General features: G+C 38.7%; 9 protein-coding genes across 9 annotated transcripts; 6 read left to right on the top strand and 3 right to left on the bottom strand.

The window, feature by feature from the left end:
* The first annotated feature begins 148 nt into the window (after positions 1-148).
* LOC143208578 (histone H1-like) lies at positions 149-2,086 on the top strand. The gene has a single exon (XM_076423056.1). It carries the CDS (start codon positions 227-229, stop codon positions 839-841), a length of 615 nt encoding a protein of 204 aa, XP_076279171.1. The 5' UTR covers positions 149-226; the 3' UTR covers positions 842-2,086.
* LOC143208583 (histone H4) lies at positions 1,938-2,624 on the bottom strand. Its single transcript, XM_076423062.1, has one exon. The coding sequence runs from the start codon at positions 2,576-2,578 to the stop codon at positions 2,267-2,269; it is 312 nt and encodes a 103-aa protein (XP_076279177.1). The 5' UTR covers positions 2,579-2,624; the 3' UTR covers positions 1,938-2,266.
* Positions 2,625-2,766: 142 nt separating this feature from the next.
* LOC143208580 (histone H3) lies at positions 2,767-4,566 on the top strand. Its single transcript, XM_076423058.1, has one exon. It carries the CDS (start codon positions 2,826-2,828, stop codon positions 3,234-3,236), a length of 411 nt encoding a protein of 136 aa, XP_076279173.1. The 5' UTR covers positions 2,767-2,825; the 3' UTR covers positions 3,237-4,566.
* Positions 4,567-5,226: 660 nt separating this feature from the next.
* Positions 5,227-6,253, bottom strand: LOC143208581 (histone H2A-like). The gene has a single exon (XM_076423060.1). It carries the CDS (start codon positions 6,197-6,199, stop codon positions 5,825-5,827), a length of 375 nt encoding a protein of 124 aa, XP_076279175.1. The 5' UTR covers positions 6,200-6,253; the 3' UTR covers positions 5,227-5,824.
* A 163-nt stretch (positions 6,254-6,416) lies between these two features.
* LOC143208582 (histone H2B) lies at positions 6,417-7,243 on the top strand. The gene has a single exon (XM_076423061.1). The coding sequence runs from the start codon at positions 6,495-6,497 to the stop codon at positions 6,864-6,866; it is 372 nt and encodes a 123-aa protein (XP_076279176.1). The 5' UTR covers positions 6,417-6,494; the 3' UTR covers positions 6,867-7,243.
* A 3,689-nt stretch (positions 7,244-10,932) lies between these two features.
* On the top strand, positions 10,933-11,955 carry LOC143208577 (histone H1). The gene has a single exon (XM_076423055.1). The coding sequence runs from the start codon at positions 11,066-11,068 to the stop codon at positions 11,729-11,731; it is 666 nt and encodes a 221-aa protein (XP_076279170.1). The 5' UTR covers positions 10,933-11,065; the 3' UTR covers positions 11,732-11,955.
* A 1,871-nt stretch (positions 11,956-13,826) lies between these two features.
* LOC143208652 (histone H2B) lies at positions 13,827-14,559 on the top strand. The gene has a single exon (XM_076423244.1). The coding sequence runs from the start codon at positions 13,871-13,873 to the stop codon at positions 14,240-14,242; it is 372 nt and encodes a 123-aa protein (XP_076279359.1). The 5' UTR covers positions 13,827-13,870; the 3' UTR covers positions 14,243-14,559.
* Positions 14,560-16,709: 2,150 nt separating this feature from the next.
* Positions 16,710-17,263, bottom strand: LOC143208608 (histone H4). Its single transcript, XM_076423138.1, has one exon. The coding sequence runs from the start codon at positions 17,221-17,223 to the stop codon at positions 16,912-16,914; it is 312 nt and encodes a 103-aa protein (XP_076279253.1). The 5' UTR covers positions 17,224-17,263; the 3' UTR covers positions 16,710-16,911.
* A 155-nt stretch (positions 17,264-17,418) lies between these two features.
* On the top strand, positions 17,419-18,357 carry LOC143208626 (histone H3). The gene has a single exon (XM_076423185.1). The coding sequence runs from the start codon at positions 17,471-17,473 to the stop codon at positions 17,879-17,881; it is 411 nt and encodes a 136-aa protein (XP_076279300.1). The 5' UTR covers positions 17,419-17,470; the 3' UTR covers positions 17,882-18,357.
* The last annotated feature ends 680 nt before the right edge of the window (positions 18,358-19,037 follow it).

Raw genomic sequence — 19,037 nt, 5'->3', positions numbered from 1 at the left:
GGTCTGAGGAAAGTACGGGTTCAAAGAAAATAGGTATTAAACAAATATTCCTTTAGCATGTTCTTGGTTGCAAGCGGCGCGGTAGGCTGACAAAATGCTTCGGTCTCTCTCCATGGTCCGCGCTATGCTACGTTACCACAGTTCTAACCGCCGCGTGCACTGACAATTTTATTGTTGATATTTGCAATACTTTCGTACATTTAGTTTGCTTTAATCGCATACGAGAATGGAAGGTAAAGTCTCTGTTGGTTCTGCTGTGGAAGGTGCAGCCCTTCCAGTGAAGAAAATCGCGAAGTCCAAGTTGAAAGTGCGATCTACAAAACCGTACCATCCGTCGACGGCAAACATGGTGAGAGCCGCCATCAAAGCATTGAAGGATCGTAAAGGATCGTCTCTTCAAGCCATCAAAAAGTACATATCGACCACCTACAAGGTTGACGGTGACAAATTGTCTCCTTTCATAAAACGTTACTTGAAGACAGCGTTGACATCTGGTGCTGTGGTGCAAACAAGTGGCAAAGGAGCTTCTGGATCGTTCAAATTGCCGATCAAAGCGTCCGATGCAAAAGCTAAAGGGCAGAGTCCACGTAGAAAGCCTGTGAAGAAGGTTGATGTCGCTAAAATGGCCGCCAAAAAACCGGTTGCTGTAAAGAAGCCTCTTGACACGAAACCCGCTGCACTGAAAAGAAATGCGAAAGCCTCTGCCGCCATCAAAATGAGATCAGCAGTCAAGTCGATCTCCAAAGCTAAGAAAATTGTCAAGAGAACCACCGCGAGGACTAAAGCACCCAAACCGAGGAAGATGATCGTCCGTAAATCAGGAAAGATTGGAAGGAAGTAAATTGGCAATAATATCCAGTAACAACAGTTACAAATCTATATTCAAAATGGCCCTTTTCAGGGCCACCACTTTCTTTACAACGTGGAACAACCTCGAAATTCACAAATACATGTGTTCAATGTCCTAACTCCTTTACCTTGCACGTCAAAATGTCTTTTTCAGAAACGCAAGTTTCGTAGAAAAAGGTGATGGTTCTATTTGAACCCTTTGCCGTAATATTTCGTTTACAGTTACAGTGATTAAAACGTCTTTATCCCCAAAAATGTCGTGGAAGAGAAGAGAATTTATATTTATGGAATTTTAGTTTCATTTGAATAGAAAGGCGTAACATTTGTTTGAAATCTTCATTACGAGTGGGACTTGTTAAAATAAGGCAATTTTATAGTCTGCAATTAATTTTTTTATGTGATTTAATATGCGTATCACAACATAAAACAATCTGGAGTCTTGAATTTTAAACATTTACATACAATGAAATCTGAATTTGAATTGGAGATGATAATGATTAGACTGCGGATTTTATGCATTTATAACAAAAGTAGGTACGTAAAATTTAAACTATTTAAAGCAGTGAACATATTATTAAGAAGATTTAAGGACATCAGTGTATTAGTTTCAACTGTATTAGGATAATTAGAAGAAAAAAATTTCTAGGTGGTCCCTGTTTCTTGCAACTGTTGTAGAAATTTTTTATTCTGCATAAAGATCCGCAGTCTAATAATGATATTGTGCGCATCAAATGAATTTTGATATTGTTGGTTAGTCTAGGATTAAAAATATTTTTCAAGTTTGATCTTTTACTAGTGTTATCGGATTTTACTTTACAAGAAAACAGCTTTACAAGAACCTTTACTTTACCGTTATAAACTCGGCCAGCCATAGGAAACGTGTCGGTAAGATTTTAGTAATAAACATAACGTTTCCGAATAAAGAGAATGGTCATAAAAGGGGTCCTCCGGGGTACAAGTGCATAATCGTAAAACTCCGTAATACTCCCGCAGTGGGGAATAGGGTTTATTTAGGATTTCGACTGCTAAGGTTTCGAATGCTAAGTACCTAATCTCAGAATAAAGAGAACGGTCAAGAAAGGTCGTCCGGTACAGGCGCATTGACATTTATAGATATTACATTATCATTAAAATTCTACACGTGAAAGAATTTGACACAAAATCAAAACACTATTATAAATAATTCCGTCAATTTTTGATAAGAAATATTTGTAAACGTTACTGTAAATCGATCATACTAAGAACAGGCTAATTTATTACAAAATATTCATACACTGTGAAGGTTCAGGGATTCTAAAATATTTTCGCTACCTCTACTAATATTCATCTGTTGATAAATTGGATGAAATTCCTTCGTTCAAAAACTTGTTGGCCCTGAAAAGGGCCGTTTGTGTAAGATGATGATGATGATGGGTTTTTAACCGCCGAAACCGTAGAGGGTTCTTCCTTGACGCTTCAGGGCGTACACGACGTCCATTGCTGTCACGGTCTTCCTCTTAGCGTGCTCGGTGTAGGTGACGGCGTCACGGATCACGTTCTCGAGGAATACCTTCAGTACACCACGAGTTTCTTCGTAGATCAAGCCAGAAATACGTTTGACACCGCCACGACGAGCCAGACGACGGATGGCGGGCTTGGTGATACCCTGGATGTTATCACGCAAAACCTTCCTATGACGCTTTGCTCCTCCCTTTCCCAATCCCTTTCCTCCCTTTCCACGGCCAGTCATGATGCTCGATTACTTTAGATGCGAACTCGTCAAGCTTCAAACTGAAACTGCTGCCTTCCACCAGTTTCACATGTGTTATATACTCTGCGGTCTGCCTCCCCTCCACTAGGCGCTCAGCGAATCAGAGCCGCCCTGCGGCAGATCGTAGCGCATAAAACGAGGACGCTCGGCCGGCTGAGCTCAATTCACGTTGAATTACGTAACTGTTCGTTCGTCTGTTCTTCGTGTTGCTACAACATTTGACGACATGGCTCGTACCAAGCAGACCGCTCGTAAATCGACTGGTGGAAAGGCTCCACGTAAGCAGTTGGCCACCAAGGCAGCTCGTAAGAGTGCCCCGGCTACCGGAGGAGTGAAGAAGCCCCATCGCTACAGGCCTGGAACCGTCGCTCTTCGTGAAATCCGTAGATACCAGAAGAGCACCGAACTTCTGATCAGAAAGTTGCCTTTCCAACGCCTGGTTCGTGAAATCGCCCAGGACTTCAAGACCGATCTGCGCTTCCAGAGCTCGGCTGTTATGGCTCTGCAGGAAGCCAGCGAAGCTTACTTGGTTGGTCTGTTCGAAGACACCAACCTGTGTGCCATCCACGCTAAACGCGTTACCATCATGCCCAAGGACATCCAGCTGGCTCGTCGCATCCGTGGAGAGAGAGCTTAATTTCATTCTCTTCTTTGGAATTTTACAAACGGCCCTTTTCAGGGCCAAATTTGATCAAACGTAGCAACACTAATTTCAACTACAAGAATATACTTCCGAATTCTATTTTTTATTTTTTTTTGGTGGTTTGATCCTGCGGTTTTTGTTTAAAAGTTTCCTAGAGCAACATTGCTCTCCGCAATTTCAAGCCTATAGTAATTCTTTCTTGTAGGTTAGATTTAGCTTTAGTTATCTTGATTGTTATTTAAACAAGAAAATTTTCAAAAAACAGAAGTTTATAATCTATATTTCTAGCTATGTCATGAGGGTGAATATACTCCTGACTTCTTGTTCCGTTCGTAATATTTATATGTATTTACCTCTAGACTGAGTCACGTAACGGTTGCTATTCATAATAAACATTTCGTACCTGAATTGCAACAAGATGGAATGAAACAGAAATATTGAAAGTAATAGAACAGTATCCTTGAATTCTTCTAATGTTTTCCAAGTTACACCTGCTCATTTTTGTCATAAATGCATCAAATCCGCGGTCTGTTGACTCGAACGAAGAGTAGCTTTCAGTTTTGAACGTAGTTTCGGACCTTGCTTCCGCTCATTCTGTTTATTATGTGTAGGGTCTCTATGTCTGTAGAAAGGATAACCGCTATAGACCTTTTTGAGAAGTCGTAAATATCGAATTGGAATATAGACCTTTTTGAGAAGCCGTAAACATCGAAGTGGAATTTGGTCGGGACTACTTCCAGGAATTATTTTAGGTCACAAGAAATGTTTAATTTTCGATTCTGGAGAGTATATTATTTCAAGAACCCATCTGTATCGCGACAAACATTTCCCAACCGACATTTTCGGTTCTCACACGCTTGTAGTAAACACAGTTCGTAATTCTTGGCTCATAGTCAGTTAATATACATAGATTTCAGTGTGTACAGCGCGTGGGTACGTTGTAGGAAAAGCAACAGAGATAGAAACCACGGTAAAAATACTTACATATGTACGTAGTTTATATGTTACGACGAGCGGAGCGGTATTCGTAATTACGACATTGATGGTTTTATTGTTCATTTCATTTTTACGCTACCGCCACAACCGATTGACACAGAATGGGAACCGCAATCAGAGAAACGTTATATAATTCATATTTAACCGATTGTTAATCATATTGTCTATAACAGGACTGTCTTGTACATAGTTTGCATTTTCTTACGTGCGTGTTTTATAAATGTTTTTTCTTGGAGGTTGGTTAATCAACTAAGAATATGTATGAAGAAAAATGGCGGGCTCCACTAGAGCACAGCACTGTCTGCCATCGTGTTTCCCTCCAAATTCTAAAGACCATCCGCGCGGCAGGAAAGATTCCCGCCTTTTCTGCATTCCTCGAACTCCGAAAAGAAAACAGGGCATAAAGTTTTTGCGCGGGCAACAGAATAGTTGTCGCGTTTGACGATTTTGAATTTTGTAACGTTTTGTTTCAGGTATTATATCGTAATCTATTTGGTTATCCCAAAAGTTTCTTTCGGAATGAGTTCCTTTAATGTTGCTAAATGAATACGAACAATGCGATAATCTTTATGTTAATGTTTTAGTACTTCCTAACATGAATTTGCATCATGTGCATGACTCGAAAACTAACTTTTAGGACAACCTAATATTTATTTAGCAATATTAAAGGAACACATTCCGAAAGAAACTTTTGGGACAACCTAATGTTTAACACTATAATAACTACCGAGCTGTGCAACTCCGAACAAAGAACACAAGGCATAAGAATTTATAACAACCTAATACATCAGTCTCGCTTATTAGGATTCGGTAGATGTAGTGTTAAAATATGAGATTAATTATAATATTAAAGATTTCATTCTATACTATTCTAGTACGTTAATTAATCATTAAACATTTTGATAAAAAATCTCAATGCTATCGTTAATAAGTTATTTTTCCAGACATATAAAAGGAACACACGACAGTCGCGTTGGTTGACGTTGAGATAAACTTTATTTAAAAGTAAAATTATAAAATATAAAACTATATGAGTAACAGAATAAGAATTAATTTAGTTAGACTGCGCAATTCTTATTCTAATACGTGCTCTATTTATTAAATAATTTCTTATGAAAGCATCTTTATACATATAGTTTCATTAATTGTGAAAGAAATCTAGAATCGGTCATTTGACCGATCGTGGTACGTTTCAAAGTTTTATATAATACACCTATATGTAGACTGCATTTATATAGCATTTCTTGATCGAAACGGTTTAGAAGAGTTGCATTCTAAAATCGGACGTTTCATATGCAACAACCTAATAGACAAAAGAATGTATCGGATGAATTCCTATGTAAGCAACTTGATAATTTCAATAACTATAAAATGAAAATGATGGAACCGGTCATTCGTGAAGGTACATATGTACACAGTTCGGACTCTGTAAAAGAAAAGAGTGACAAGAAAAGAGGTAGTTAATTTTGTATTTGTAAAAGTAAGAGGTTGTTTTCACTAGTTGATAAAGAGTATTTCCTTCGTATGAAATATTTGTGGCCCTGAAAAGGGCCATTTTGGAAATGTTGTACTGTTGTATGTAAGCATTAAGCTTTCTTGTCAGTCTTCTTGGGTAAGAGAACAGCCTGGATGTTTGGCAAGACACCGCCCTGGGCAATGGTCACTCCAGAGAGAAGTTTGTTCAACTCTTCGTCATTCCTGATAGCGAGTTGCAAGTGTCTCGGGATGATTCTGGTCTTCTTGTTGTCACGAGCTGCGTTTCCTGCCAACTCCAATACTTCAGCAGCCAGATATTCCATCACTGCTGCCAAGTAGACGGGAGCACCAGCTCCGACACGCTCGGCATAATTGCCTTTGCGAAGAAGACGGTGAATACGACCGACTGGGAACTGCAGACCAGCTCGGTTAGAACGGGACTTCGCCTTTCCCTTAGCTTTGCCACCTTTGCCACGTCCAGACATAATGGATTATACAAGAAGAATAGACTCGAAACAAACTCAACGGAACTCAAAGTCGATCTGATGCTCTGGCAGGAAGAACGCTTCCATTATATACGCTACGTGTGTCGCTGCGGTCGACCCATGCCGCGCCTTCTCGTCGCTGATTGGTCGTCGCGCGGAGCTCCGTATCGCCATATATATGGGGCGTTTTCGTCGTTACGGCACATTCAGTACTTGACTCTCACCACGGTGACTAGTACCTGACGCTTATCGAGTTGACGAATAACCTGATTGACGACTAACCGAGTTGACGAAGATGCCACCTAAAGCAAGTGGAAAAGCTGTGAAGAAGGCCGGCAAGGCCCAGAAGAACATCAGCAAGACTGACAAGAAGAAGAAGAGGAGGAGGAAGGAGAGCTACGCAATCTACATCTACAAGGTGTTGAAGCAGGTCCACCCTGACACTGGAATCTCCAGCAAAGCCATGAGCATCATGAACAGCTTCGTGAATGATGTTTTTGAGCGCATCGCTGCCGAAGCCTCCCGTTTGGCTCATTACAACAAGAGATCCACCATCACGTCTCGGGAGATCCAAACCGCTGTCAGGCTCCTCCTGCCTGGTGAACTGGCTAAGCACGCTGTCTCTGAAGGAACCAAGGCTGTCACCAAATACACCAGCTCGAAGTAAACGGCTCTTCTACGATATTAAACGGCCCTTTTCAGGGCCAACAAATATTCTTACGCAGACAACTACTTCAATCGCTGTACCTTTTCAATCCTTACCCATACTTTCAACCTTGTCGACTTGTAGCAATTTTAACTCCAAAATTTTATTTCATGTAATCTTTTTTACTTTCGGTATATATAATTGAATCTGTTTTCTCGTACAACTCTTAAGCGGACCCTACACGGTCAATCGGAATGACAGTCACGTCGAAGATTGACATTCGGATTGATCGTGAAAGATTAATACTGACGGACTGATGAAATGGACTGACGGATTTCCAGATATTTGGAAATATTCCTTCGTGATTGAAGTAAGGATTGACAGTCTGACTGTTCAATCAGACTGTCATTCCTGATTGACCGTGTAGGGTCCGCTTTAGAGTTTTTAGCAATTCATAGATTACAGACGAATTTAATATTAAAACTGTTTTGAATAATGCTATGATCATTTTTACTGGCGCCTCGGAGTCACCATTTGAGTGCAAATTGACACAGTGGTAAAGGATTTTTATTCAAATTGATCAGTTAACATTTACATCATAGATTTTTTGGTCATGTGTTTCGCAATCAAAAACGAGTTTCGGGGATATTTACCTACGAACAGGAATATTATACCTTATTTTGGGTAGAACTTTTTCAAATTGACACGAGGGACAGGTGAGGGTTTAAATATTTTCTTCTCTCTCTCTCTCTCTAGATATACCTTCGTTAGGACAGTCAAATAAATTATTCCTACATCCTGTAGATGTGTTTTAAAATGCAATCGATATTCATTCCTCGTTCTCGCAGTTCACGGGATTGTTTCAGTTCGATTTCATGTGCAAATAATTCGAACTTGAGTTCTCTGTATTTCATGTTGTTCACTTTGTAAAAGTAACTTCTATTCAGAACAATTTAACAGTAAATTTATATTGCATGTTAGAATTTACTGTGAACATATTGCGATATAATGAAAATATATTACGAAAACTATACGTTATGTTGGTCTAAAAATTTTGATTCTGTTGGTTTCACTCAGAAGAGAATTTTCGATGAATTTATCTTTGAATAGTTTCGCGTAGGATATTCTCAATGCTAGCTTACCAACGAATTCTACAACAAATTCTTTGAATAGCTTCACAATTCCTAAATAAATCGAGGTGTTCGTTTCACGAGATTGTAAAATGTCTTTTGGGAGATAGAAATATTTATCATATCGTAAAAGAAAATGTTTGTCTTTTTATTGAACGAACACTTCGTTTATATTAACAAAATATGATCATAGTTTGAACAAACATCAGGGGTTGCTTTGTATTACTTTGTAGGGACGAATTAACGACCTGACGACCTAATTTATCGTTGACGCAGTAACATAACCTGCACAATGCTATTATATAAACAACACCGTTTGTAAGGTTTATATATTTATTTTTCAAATATTTCGAATAAACCAAATGAATCTTATTATTTACACGTTCTTGTAATAAAATTTTGTCAGCGGAGACGTTAATCAAACTCAAGTCAAACAGTCACTTTTTGAATTCGATTTTTTCATGCATGTCACTAAAACGGGGGAACACGGGGAGGACACAGGATACAGATTGTTTATCATTTACTTTAATGTGAGTCATAGTCGCAAAAAATCATTACAATTTCACTGTAGACATCTACACTGCAGATGGCGCGAATGTTCTCGGTGAATATTATTTCTCTGATATTATGCACAATATATTTATAAACAACTGTAAAGTCGAGTCAAAACGATTGACTTGTTTTAATGAAATGAATTTATATACACGTGCATATACGCAACGACAACGACAATATTCACCGACTGCATCAAGAAGGATGCTACTCATGCTACTGCGATGCTAACAGAGAGGAAATTACTACTAAACAAAAATATCCATGAAGTCGAGAAAAATAAGGAGGTGGCGCAACCTCCGATTCATCGAACTCCGTAATTGGCTCATTTTAATTGTAAATTAATAAAAAATGAAGTGAGAGACTAAGTGAGATTGTGAGAGCTTTTGAATGACTAAATAGTAACGAAAAACCATCTACTAGAAAATTTTGATGTTTTCCATTATTGGAGTCGATATGCTTAGTCATGAATATTATAACTTGCAGACAAGCAAATCGGTTGGAGCACTGTTCCCTACTTTCCCTTTCAGGTGGCAGCACTTACCAGGCCGAAGTAGTCCACCATACTTGAATGTGTTTATGAACTGCTTTGCTCTGTCTACTGCACTGATGCGTAATAAATGAACAATAATGATTACCCTACCAAAATTAATCACCGTTTGTTTTACTTTCAGTTCATATTGTTTCTAGGTATTTTCTCTTACACAACAATACATTTTCGGCAACAAAACAATAAAGCACGCTAGGATTCTCACAACTGAATTAATGATGACGTGTCTTATAATTTATATGCCCCCATAAGATCTCCTATGCTCATAAAGATTCGCATTAGACCCCATTTAGAATAGTCAGAATCGTCTAGATTCGGTGCATCGACTAATTTTGCAATATTATTCTTATTATGTACTTTGAGAGTACACACACCTGGTTCATGCTACGTGTTGCAAAACCTATACATTTCGTTATCTTTTTTATGATACACGTAGTCACACATTGTGGAAAATGACGACTACACCTTGGTTCTACAGTGCAACAATGTATATTTTTGCAAGCTCGAGCAACAACGATTTACACATCATTCCATAAAAACACATAACTGCGATTTTACTATTATTATCCTTATTCCTCAATACAGTTTCCGAGACGAGCTGTAGTGGAAAATGTCGTAAATAAATGCTAACAACATAATTATAAGAACTATTCCAACAGTACAAGAACTTATACGACAAAACAATATTTAAACATTCAAGATATAATATGCTAATAATACAAAGTAGCTGCCGGCGTTTTCATTTAATACCACATATATAATTATCCAAATAATTTGTAGTTTTGTTAAAAGCCAGTCTATTATAATCTAATAGAAAAATTTTCATAAGAAAGATACTGTTTCTTCGTTTAGCTTTATCCATCTCTGTAGTAATTTTTTCGTATAGTACACGGTTGCTCAGAGAGGGAGATTTGTAAACTAAAACGGTTAAACAGAGAACAAGATTAATTCTCAACTATTCCAACACTACAAGATTTTGCACGACAAGACAATATTCAAACATTCAAAACAAAATACGCTAATGATACTATCGCGTAGATGTGCTCGGACAGAGTGGCTGTTCGTCGTTTTCATATAATACCACACATAAAAATATCCAAGTAATTTGTACTTTTGTGAAAAGCCAATTTATTATAGTCTAATATAAAAATTTTCACGAGAAAAATATTATTTCTTCGTTTAGCTTTATCCATCTCTGTGGTAATTTTTTCGTATAGCACACGACGGCCAGAGAGGGCGACCTGCAAACTAAAACGGTTAAACAGAGAACAAGATGAATTATAATCATGGAAATAGCAAAACCTAGGGGGAAATAGTACGAAAAATGGATTTCGTGTGTGAAAAATAAAAGTTTAATGGATTCAAGCAATTGATTTTAATCCAACAACATAGAGCTCCATGGTTCGCGAGGAACTTCACCACTCGGTGAAGTTCGAACGAAGTTTTCGTCGCATCCGCGATAGGAATCGCCGTGAAAACAAAACGTAAATTACTATCGGTTCCTTTTGCACGATTCACGTGGACTTTTACGTCCGGAAACATTGAAAAACCTATAAATTTTCATCTTTTTCTACGCGATGCACTATCGCTCCGAAAAGAGGGACGCCAATATACGGCGCGATACAGGACCGCACGCGCGAATTACGCTGTAAAAAAGTACCGTGATCGAAACTACAAACAAGTAGCTACAATTTGGTGCATCGTACGTCGATCTGCATAATTTGAGAGCGGCGAAATGATTGTCGAAAGTCGAAGTTAGTTTACCGGTTGGTTGGTGTTGAGGATTCGCGGCGTCCGACATATTGGCTGAGCTTCTCTCCATGGTCCGCGCTCGAGAATGATCCGGCGCCGCTCTGCTCCGAAACTCGAAAAACACTCGCATCAGCCGGTATATTGGAACCGATCAAGAGACATCAAGACGAAGTCTTACTAGTTACTACTTACTCTAGTTCATTAGTTATTGTACAAGCATACTTTGTTGAGCAATAATGGAGGACAAGACCAGCTCTGGGAACGTTGCAGCTGAAGCCGTGGAGAGCACTGCAAGTCCGAAGAAGGCAACGAAGAGCAGCAAGTCGAAGGTACAACGGGTGAAGGCCTCGCACCCGCCTACATCTGAGATGGTGAATTCCGCCATCAAGGAGCTGAAGGATCGCAAGGGGTCATCTCTGCAAGCCATCAAGAAGTACATCGCTTCGACGTACATGGTAGACGGCGAGAAATTGGCGCCATTCATCAAGAGGTACTTGAAAACCGCTGTCACTTCCGGTGCAGTGGTGCAAACCAAGGGCAAAGGTGCATCTGGCTCGTTCAAGCTGAACACTGGCAAGAGCACAACCGAGATTTCGAAGACCAAGAAGACAAGGAGCCCCAGGAAACCAGCAAAGACGCCAGCGGTCGAGAAGAAGACCGTAGCCAAGAAAGCTTCACCGCCGAAGAAACCCGCTTCCCCAAAGAAGCCAGTTGAAAAGAAGGCCGCTGTCGTAAAGAAGACACCAACCAAAGCTGCTGCCACAAAAGCCAAAGCAGCCAGCGAAGTCAAGAGCCCGTCCAAGGCCAAGAAGACCGCGAAGGCTCCTGCTGCCAAAACTAAGACTCCGAAGCCGAAGAAGGCCTCCGCTGCAAAAGCAGTGAAATCCCCGGCGAAGAAATAATTATTCTTCCATCATGATTCTCATTCTAACATAAAGGGCCCTTTTTAGGGCCACCAAATTTTTAAACGTGGAACGATCTTATTCGCTATAGAATTATGAACAATACCATCACATTTTCCTTAGCCAATTCCCATTGCTATATAACTAGCAAATGCAAAAGGGCCCTTTTCAGGGCCATCAAATTTTTACACGTGGAACAATCCTATTTACTATAGATTTGCGAGAAAAACGAGACAAATACAAAAGTTCTTGTTTGTTTATAAACAATATGCTACATTTTCCCTAGTCACTTTCAGGGCCACCGAATTTTTACACGTAAAACATTACTATTTACTATAGAACTGTGAGAAAAATGTCATATTTTTCTTGGATTATATTATTCTCATTGCTCTATCTATAGGAAGTAAATGTAAAATTCCTCTTTTTTTTAGTGCCGCTAAATTTTTCCATGCCGAACAATTCTGTTGGAGCTGTAAATATAAAATAATGTTACCTGTACCCTTCTTAGCCCTGAAAGCCAGAAAGTCTTCTTCGGTAGATAATGAATTCTGCAAATAGGGGTCCTGAATCGCCTGCTCGAAGGAAAGCAGTGCAGCTGAGATTCTAATAGTCAGAATTGTTTGTGACACAATAGAATACGTTTACAAATGAATGAACAGCTCACTGTGGAACGGGTTTCCCGTTTCTATAGAGAGAAACTGATGTATGCTTTGCAGAGATGTTCGAGAACTCGATGGTCGAAATGGGTCGTGACGAATTAGATTCTCGAAAATTTCGGGATTCCCGAACGCCTAATGCTTCGCCACGTTTTTTCCAGGCTTTTCAATTTAGGATAATTTCAATGCAGAATATCTACAATGGAAAAATGCACGACATCTATTCTTGGATATTTGTCACGTTTCTTAATACAGATCAATAGACAGCGGATCTTTATGCGAAATAACAATTTTATACCCGATTTGCAACAAATTGGAGCGAAATGGAAATTTATTTTCTTTTTTAATGTTTGATAGGTCGAAAACAATATAACAATATTTTAAAATTCTTCTAATGTTTTCACTGTTTTCAACGACACTTACTCATTTTTGTTATAAACGTATAAAATTAGGTCTACAAATTTCCAATACATTTCATTCTCACCGCTTTTTACGATTGACTCACACTTTGGCTTTTATCCGACAATAAATAAACAGAACATACCCTCTCTTAATTTATCTATCTTATTCAACAAACAACACATACAGTGCTATCTTCGCCTTACCGGTAACGTTCAAAATACAGTATCGTGGAATGTTTAATAAAAATTCAATGTCTTTAGGATTTGAAAGAACTTGTAACAGGACAAGTCAATATTCCATTGAACTTGTATTTCTATGACAAGATCATACGTTCATACGTTCCTCGGGATGAAAATACAGCCATTTACTATTTTTACATTCTGTAAAATGATTGATCCCTCTCTGTGTTGGTGTTTTGAGACTTATTTCTTTAAGGCTGACAAAATCGAAAATGAAAGGTTGACGAATGAAAAATTTTCAAGCCCTTTGCATACTTATCTTTTAAAAATCAATAAAACTTCACAAATACTTATGCAGACAAATTTATCTTTCATTTTACTCCAAGAATGTACTTAACGTTACAATACCGGTACACAGCGAGAAGGTTAAGATACTATAAGTGAAACACAATTTTTGATATAAAATTACAAGTGCGTACCAATGATGAGTGAATGAATATATGTACTCTAGGATCTTTTATATTTTATGTATGTCACTGTATCTGTGTGAGGAACGTACGAGGGCTAAAACAGAATAAAAAAACATGATAGTCAGGCTTGAAACACGGAATTCATAAAATTTGATTGTGGATAATATAATTTGGATTTGGTGAATGCATATAATACAAGAAGTAATATTTTCTATCCCTGGTGGTTCAGTAAAAGCAGATGTCAGCATAGCCACGATAATGGCGGGAATGCAGACATATGGCCGCCACAGGCCGCCGCGGTGAGCTCGCACGCGATTGGTGCGCTGCTGGTCCCCCTAACCGATATAAATAGAGGCCGCTTTCGTTGCGGAAAGCATTCTAGCTGCAGTTCTCTCTCAGTGAACATCTCGAGTTACCGAAGAAACTTCAGTTATGCCACCCAAAGCGAGCGGAAAAGCTGTGAAGAAGGCCGGCAAGGCCCAGAAAAACATCAGTAAGACTGACAAGAAGAAGAAGAGGAGGAGGAAGGAGAGCTACGCAATCTACATCTACAAGGTGTTGAAGCAGGTCCACCCTGACACTGGAATCTCCAGCAAAGCCATGAGCATCATGAACAGTTTTGTGAATGATGTTTTTGAGCGCATCGCTGCCGAAGCTTCTCGTTTGGCTCATTACAACAAGAGATCTACCATCACGTCTCGGGAGATCCAAACCGCTGTCAGGCTCCTCCTGCCTGGTGAACTGGCCAAGCACGCTGTCTCTGAAGGCACCAAGGCTGTCACCAAATACACCAGCTCGAAGTAAACGGCTCTTCTACGTTATTAAACGGCCCTTTTAAGGGCCAACAATTTGATCAAAATGCAGACACACAACTCCCGTTCAACTAAAATATTTTCTTAGCTATTTTTCTTGCGAAAGGTTCTTCTATAATTCACATTTTCAATTTTACCGTTCTTTTTACCGGTACATTTTCAATGCTGCTCGATGATACGCATAGCTAAACACGCTAGAGCTGAAAAGTGGCATTTTGCCGAATTTCTACATAACTGGCTACATGGACTACAATAAATTTGTATTCAATAAAATAACCACTTTAACAGAAACTAAATATTTATTAGTGTAATCGACACTTTTTTTATGCTTGAAACACTAAATTTATAGTTTTCAGATTGTAAATATTGTATACAAGTTAAAAGTTAGTTTCTCAACCGGTCAATGTAAGAACGTTCGGTTTCATTCTCTCGTTTAAACTTGATTTGCTGATCAAGCTTTTGCGCGTTTTTCGAAATTATTCTTGGTGGGGTATAAAATAATCTTTAGAGGTCTTGGCTGTCTTACATTTAACGGTACGGTACCCAAGAAAGGAAAGCCAGGTAGTTAGGCACTGTGAATAGGGTCCGTCAGGTAGATTTTACGACTTGGCGCATAGGATTAGTTGTCAAGCGTACAGTCGCCGATTTTAATGACGGTTTTTGAAAATAAACGACTATTATTCAAAATAGGAATTCTCGACCTGAATTGCAATGAACTGAAGCGAAATGAAAATTTATTTTCTTTCTTGACATGTTTAATAGGTCGAGAATAATATAACAGTATTTTCAAATTCTTCTAATGCTTTTACTTAAATTATATCTACTCCTTTTTGTCATATATGTAAATGCATCAAATCCGCTGTCTATTCACTATAATACAGAATCTGCGGGAAGGCTTGAAATTGAAGATTTTAGATTTATATAAATATTTATTACATATATCTTACTCGAAAATTCAAGAGTATATTACACAATAGATACTCTTCGTTCTCGGCAAAATTCTTCTAATGCTTTTTACTGTTTTAAATTATATCTACTCCTTTTTGTCATATAAATGCATCAAATCCGCTGTCTCATTCACTATAATACAGAATCTGCTGGAACGCTTAAAATTGAAGACTTCAGATTTATTTCACTATTTATTACATATATCTTACTCGAAAATTCAAGAGAGCATATTACACAATAGATACTCTTCGTTCTCGGCAAAATTCTTCTAATGCTTTTACTGTTTTAAATTATATCTACTCCTTTTTGCCATAAATGCATCAAATCCGCTGTCTATTCACTATAATACAGAATCTGCTGGAAGGCTTGACATTGAATATTTTAGATTTATATAAATATTTATTACATATATATCTTACTCGAAAATTCAAGAGCATATTACACAATACATAGATACCGATCGTTTTCGGCAATTTTCTGTATTCAATTCGAGCAACATGATTTTCATTTTATTTGTAAAAATGCACAGTGCTCGTGTCAGTAACAATAGTCTATACTTTTTGTAACAATTCAAAAAGTAGAGGCTTGGTTTGCCTGAGAGAGTCGAGCCCATAAATTAGACCCTTGGGTACCGTATCGATTGTAGGGGCGAATCCTTGTAAATAGAGGCTTTTCAAGCTAAGGTTAGGTTTGGCCCTACTCCGAATTTCGTTGCTCTTTGATATTCTGTGTTGCAAGATCTTGTCCAGATAATTGCCAAACGAATAACCGTACTGTAAACTTCATTTGATACAGGCATTATCAATAATTGTTTCGACGCGACGAAGAGTGGAAGGAGCAACGAACCTCGACTACAATATCGGTCATTGACGTAACCAACTTGTATCTAGTAAAATATCTATGCACGGAGAGAAAATACTGAAATGGATTCGTAGAATTAGTCACAGATTCAAATCTAAGTAAAAAGCAGTTTTCTCGAAATAAGTTATGCTCTTCTCTTATTTGTAGGTTTTGTCCGAAACTTCGTGACATTTTAATGCGATGCACAGGCGAAAAACCTAAGATGTAAATGTAACTCATCAATTTGAATATAAAAACATCGAAAAATAACGGTGAAGCATATAACGTAACTCCAATAATTGATTCAAATGATACGTATGGCGTAGAAAAACTGCCTCTTCCACACAACTCAAGACGAATCTTCCTCTTCGTGAAAATAATTCAAAAATCCTGCCACGCCGTAACCCTTTGCACTACGAATTATTTTTCAATTTTGTTACCAACAATTCCCTACTAAACGAAATTTACTTCAAAGGACAGTTCCTGTACTGCTCCTTATTTTAAACAATTTCGTTTATTATATTAAATATATCTCAAACATCGTAATTTATATTCATGGAACTATGGAATTTGTTTTCAACTAAAAATAGGTAAAGGGAGAACCAAATAGATATAAAACCCAGTTGTATTTTCACTTTTGTTTCTCTAATCTCGAGTCACACTCGAGTGCAAAGGGTCAATGCTAAAGAATTATATATTTGTAAAATAGAACGGCCTATGGAATTGAAATTTACAGTTTATTATTTATTCATAGTATTAAGTAAAGGTCTAGACAAGAGAGAAGAAATTGTTGAATGGAGCGTTCTCGTCGTTAGACATTTGGTGGCCCTGAAAAGGGCCGATTTGTTATGCGATGGTGACGGATGTGGATATTTAACCGCCGAAACCGTAGAGGGTTCTTCCTTGACGCTTCAGGGCGTACACGACGTCCATTGCTGTCACGGTCTTCCTCTTAGCGTGCTCGGTGTAGGTGACGGCGTCACGGATCACGTTCTCGAGGAATACTTTCAATACACCACGAGTTTCTTCGTAGATCAAGCCAGAAATACGTTTGACACCGCCACGACGAGCCAGACGACGGATGGCGGGCTTGGTGATACCCTGGATGTTATCACGCAAAACCTTCCTATGACGCTTTGCTCCTCCCTTTCCCAATCCCTTTCCTCCCTTTCCACGACCAGTCATGATGCTCGATTACTTCAGATGCGAACTCGTCAAGCTTCAAACTGAAACTGCTGCCTTCCACCAGTTTCACATGTGTTATATACTCTGCGGTCTGTCTCCCCTCTACTAGGCGCTCAGCGAATCAGAGCCGTCCTGCGGCAGATCGTAGCGCATAAAACGAGGACGCTCGGCCGGCTGAGCTCAATTCACGTTGAATTACGTAACTGTTCGTTCGTCTGTTCTTCGTGCTGCTACAACATTTGACGACATGGCTCGTACCAAGCAGACCGCTCGTAAATCGACTGGTGGAAAGGCTCCACGTAAGCAGTTGGCCACTAAGGCAGCTCGTAAGAGTGCCCCGGCTACCGGAGGAGTGAAGAAGCCCCATCGCTACAGGCCTGGAACCGTCGCTCTTCGTGAAATCCGTAGATACCAGAAGAGCACCGAACTTCTGATCAGAAAGTTGCCTTTCCAACGCCTGGTTCGTGAAATCGCCCAGGACTTCAAGACCGATCTGCGCTTCCAGAGCTCGGCTGTAATGGCCCTGCAGGAAGCTAGCGAAGCTTACTTGGTTGGTTTGTTTGAAGACACCAACCTTTGCGCTATCCACGCTAAACGCGTTACCATCATGCCTAAGGACATCCAGCTGGCACGTCGTATCCGTGGAGAGAGAGCTTAATTTCAATGGTTTAGCTTTTAACAACCGGCCCTTTTTAGGGCCACAATTCCTTTCAATGCAGTATACAACAATACAGTTCACGATGAAATGGGTTTCCCTTTACATAACTACCTTGTTCATATCTCATTTTGTGGAATATAAATTTGTTTTTGTATGATCACATGTGCCCATAATTATGAAAGTGGTCTAACTAAGTGATTTCAGGGAAAAGGATATTTACATTACATTCTGTATAATGTTGAAACAACTAGCACTATCTAACGGTTCATTATTTCGACAACGTGAAATAACTGAAAGTTTAAAACTTTCATGAGCACATGTTCCAACAAGAACACGTAAAACAAAACGTAGGGAAGATAGGCAACAGGTAACCGGTAACCTCAAACATTTCAGTAGCTTGCTTGTTGAAATTAACTTGTAATTACTCTCATATGATGCAGACAGTCTGAAATAAATTGTTTTCACCATAAAGAAAGGTGTTGACTTCAGTAGCAAATATTTATTTTGCATTGAAGTAGTTATTTTAATTAATAAAACTTAATTTATTTTTGAGTCATATAATGTATTCCATGTAAACTGTTATGTAAAAAGTGGAGTGCGAGTAACTGAAAGGTTAATATTTTCAACCTCAGAGTTCTTTTTAGCAATTTTGACTGGCGGTTAAGGCGGTTATGTCGTTCAAATATGTATAGCGTCGTGATAGCGTCCTAACCGTCAACGGAAATGAACGGAAATGCACCAGGTGTAGCAGTCTGCCAATGAAAAATACCCTGTTTCAGCTTCCGTATATGATACAAGATGCGTGGAAAATGGCATGATGTATTGAAATTTATGAGGAGTAAAGATATTCTACAGTTGCAGAAATATTTAGGGAAATCTTTCGCACTCATATTGAACAAATTTTATTTTCAATGAAGTAATAATACATACAACGTTAATCAAAAGAACTTCCAGCATTATGATGTCAAACCCGATGGTATTGTCCAGCCAGGCATGGAAACGCTAAATGCTTTTAAATAGTTAAAATTCATCTATGGAAAATAGCTCAAACTATCACAAAAATGTTAAGAAAAAAGTTCATTTATTTATTATTGTTTTGACGCCAATTATAACGCTAATTCACGTAGCGGCATAATGCCGAAACTTGTTGGCCAAA

This window comes from Lasioglossum baleicum, chromosome 5, assembly GCF_051020765.1.
Source record: "Lasioglossum baleicum chromosome 5, iyLasBale1, whole genome shotgun sequence".
In the NCBI taxonomy this organism is placed as follows: Eukaryota; Metazoa; Arthropoda; class Insecta; order Hymenoptera; family Halictidae; genus Lasioglossum; species Lasioglossum baleicum.
Note: the sequence above shows the minus strand (reverse complement) of the source record. Positions and strands in the feature narration are given on the sequence as shown.

What these genes read in the sequence shown, in the direction of transcription:
- LOC143208626 (XM_076423185.1), top strand. Translation starts at nt 17,471, where the DNA reads ATGGCTCGTACCAAGCAGACCGCTCGTAAATCGACTGGTGGAAAGGCT.
- LOC143208577 (XM_076423055.1), top strand. Translation starts at nt 11,066, where the DNA reads ATGGAGGACAAGACCAGCTCTGGGAACGTTGCAGCTGAAGCCGTGGAG.
- LOC143208583 (XM_076423062.1), bottom strand. Translation starts at nt 2,578, where the DNA reads ATGACTGGCCGTGGAAAGGGAGGAAAGGGATTGGGAAAGGGAGGAGCA.
- LOC143208580 (XM_076423058.1), top strand. Translation starts at nt 2,826, where the DNA reads ATGGCTCGTACCAAGCAGACCGCTCGTAAATCGACTGGTGGAAAGGCT.
- LOC143208578 (XM_076423056.1), top strand. Translation starts at nt 227, where the DNA reads ATGGAAGGTAAAGTCTCTGTTGGTTCTGCTGTGGAAGGTGCAGCCCTT.
- LOC143208581 (XM_076423060.1), bottom strand. Translation starts at nt 6,199, where the DNA reads ATGTCTGGACGTGGCAAAGGTGGCAAAGCTAAGGGAAAGGCGAAGTCC.
- LOC143208608 (XM_076423138.1), bottom strand. Translation starts at nt 17,223, where the DNA reads ATGACTGGTCGTGGAAAGGGAGGAAAGGGATTGGGAAAGGGAGGAGCA.
- LOC143208652 (XM_076423244.1), top strand. Translation starts at nt 13,871, where the DNA reads ATGCCACCCAAAGCGAGCGGAAAAGCTGTGAAGAAGGCCGGCAAGGCC.
- LOC143208582 (XM_076423061.1), top strand. Translation starts at nt 6,495, where the DNA reads ATGCCACCTAAAGCAAGTGGAAAAGCTGTGAAGAAGGCCGGCAAGGCC.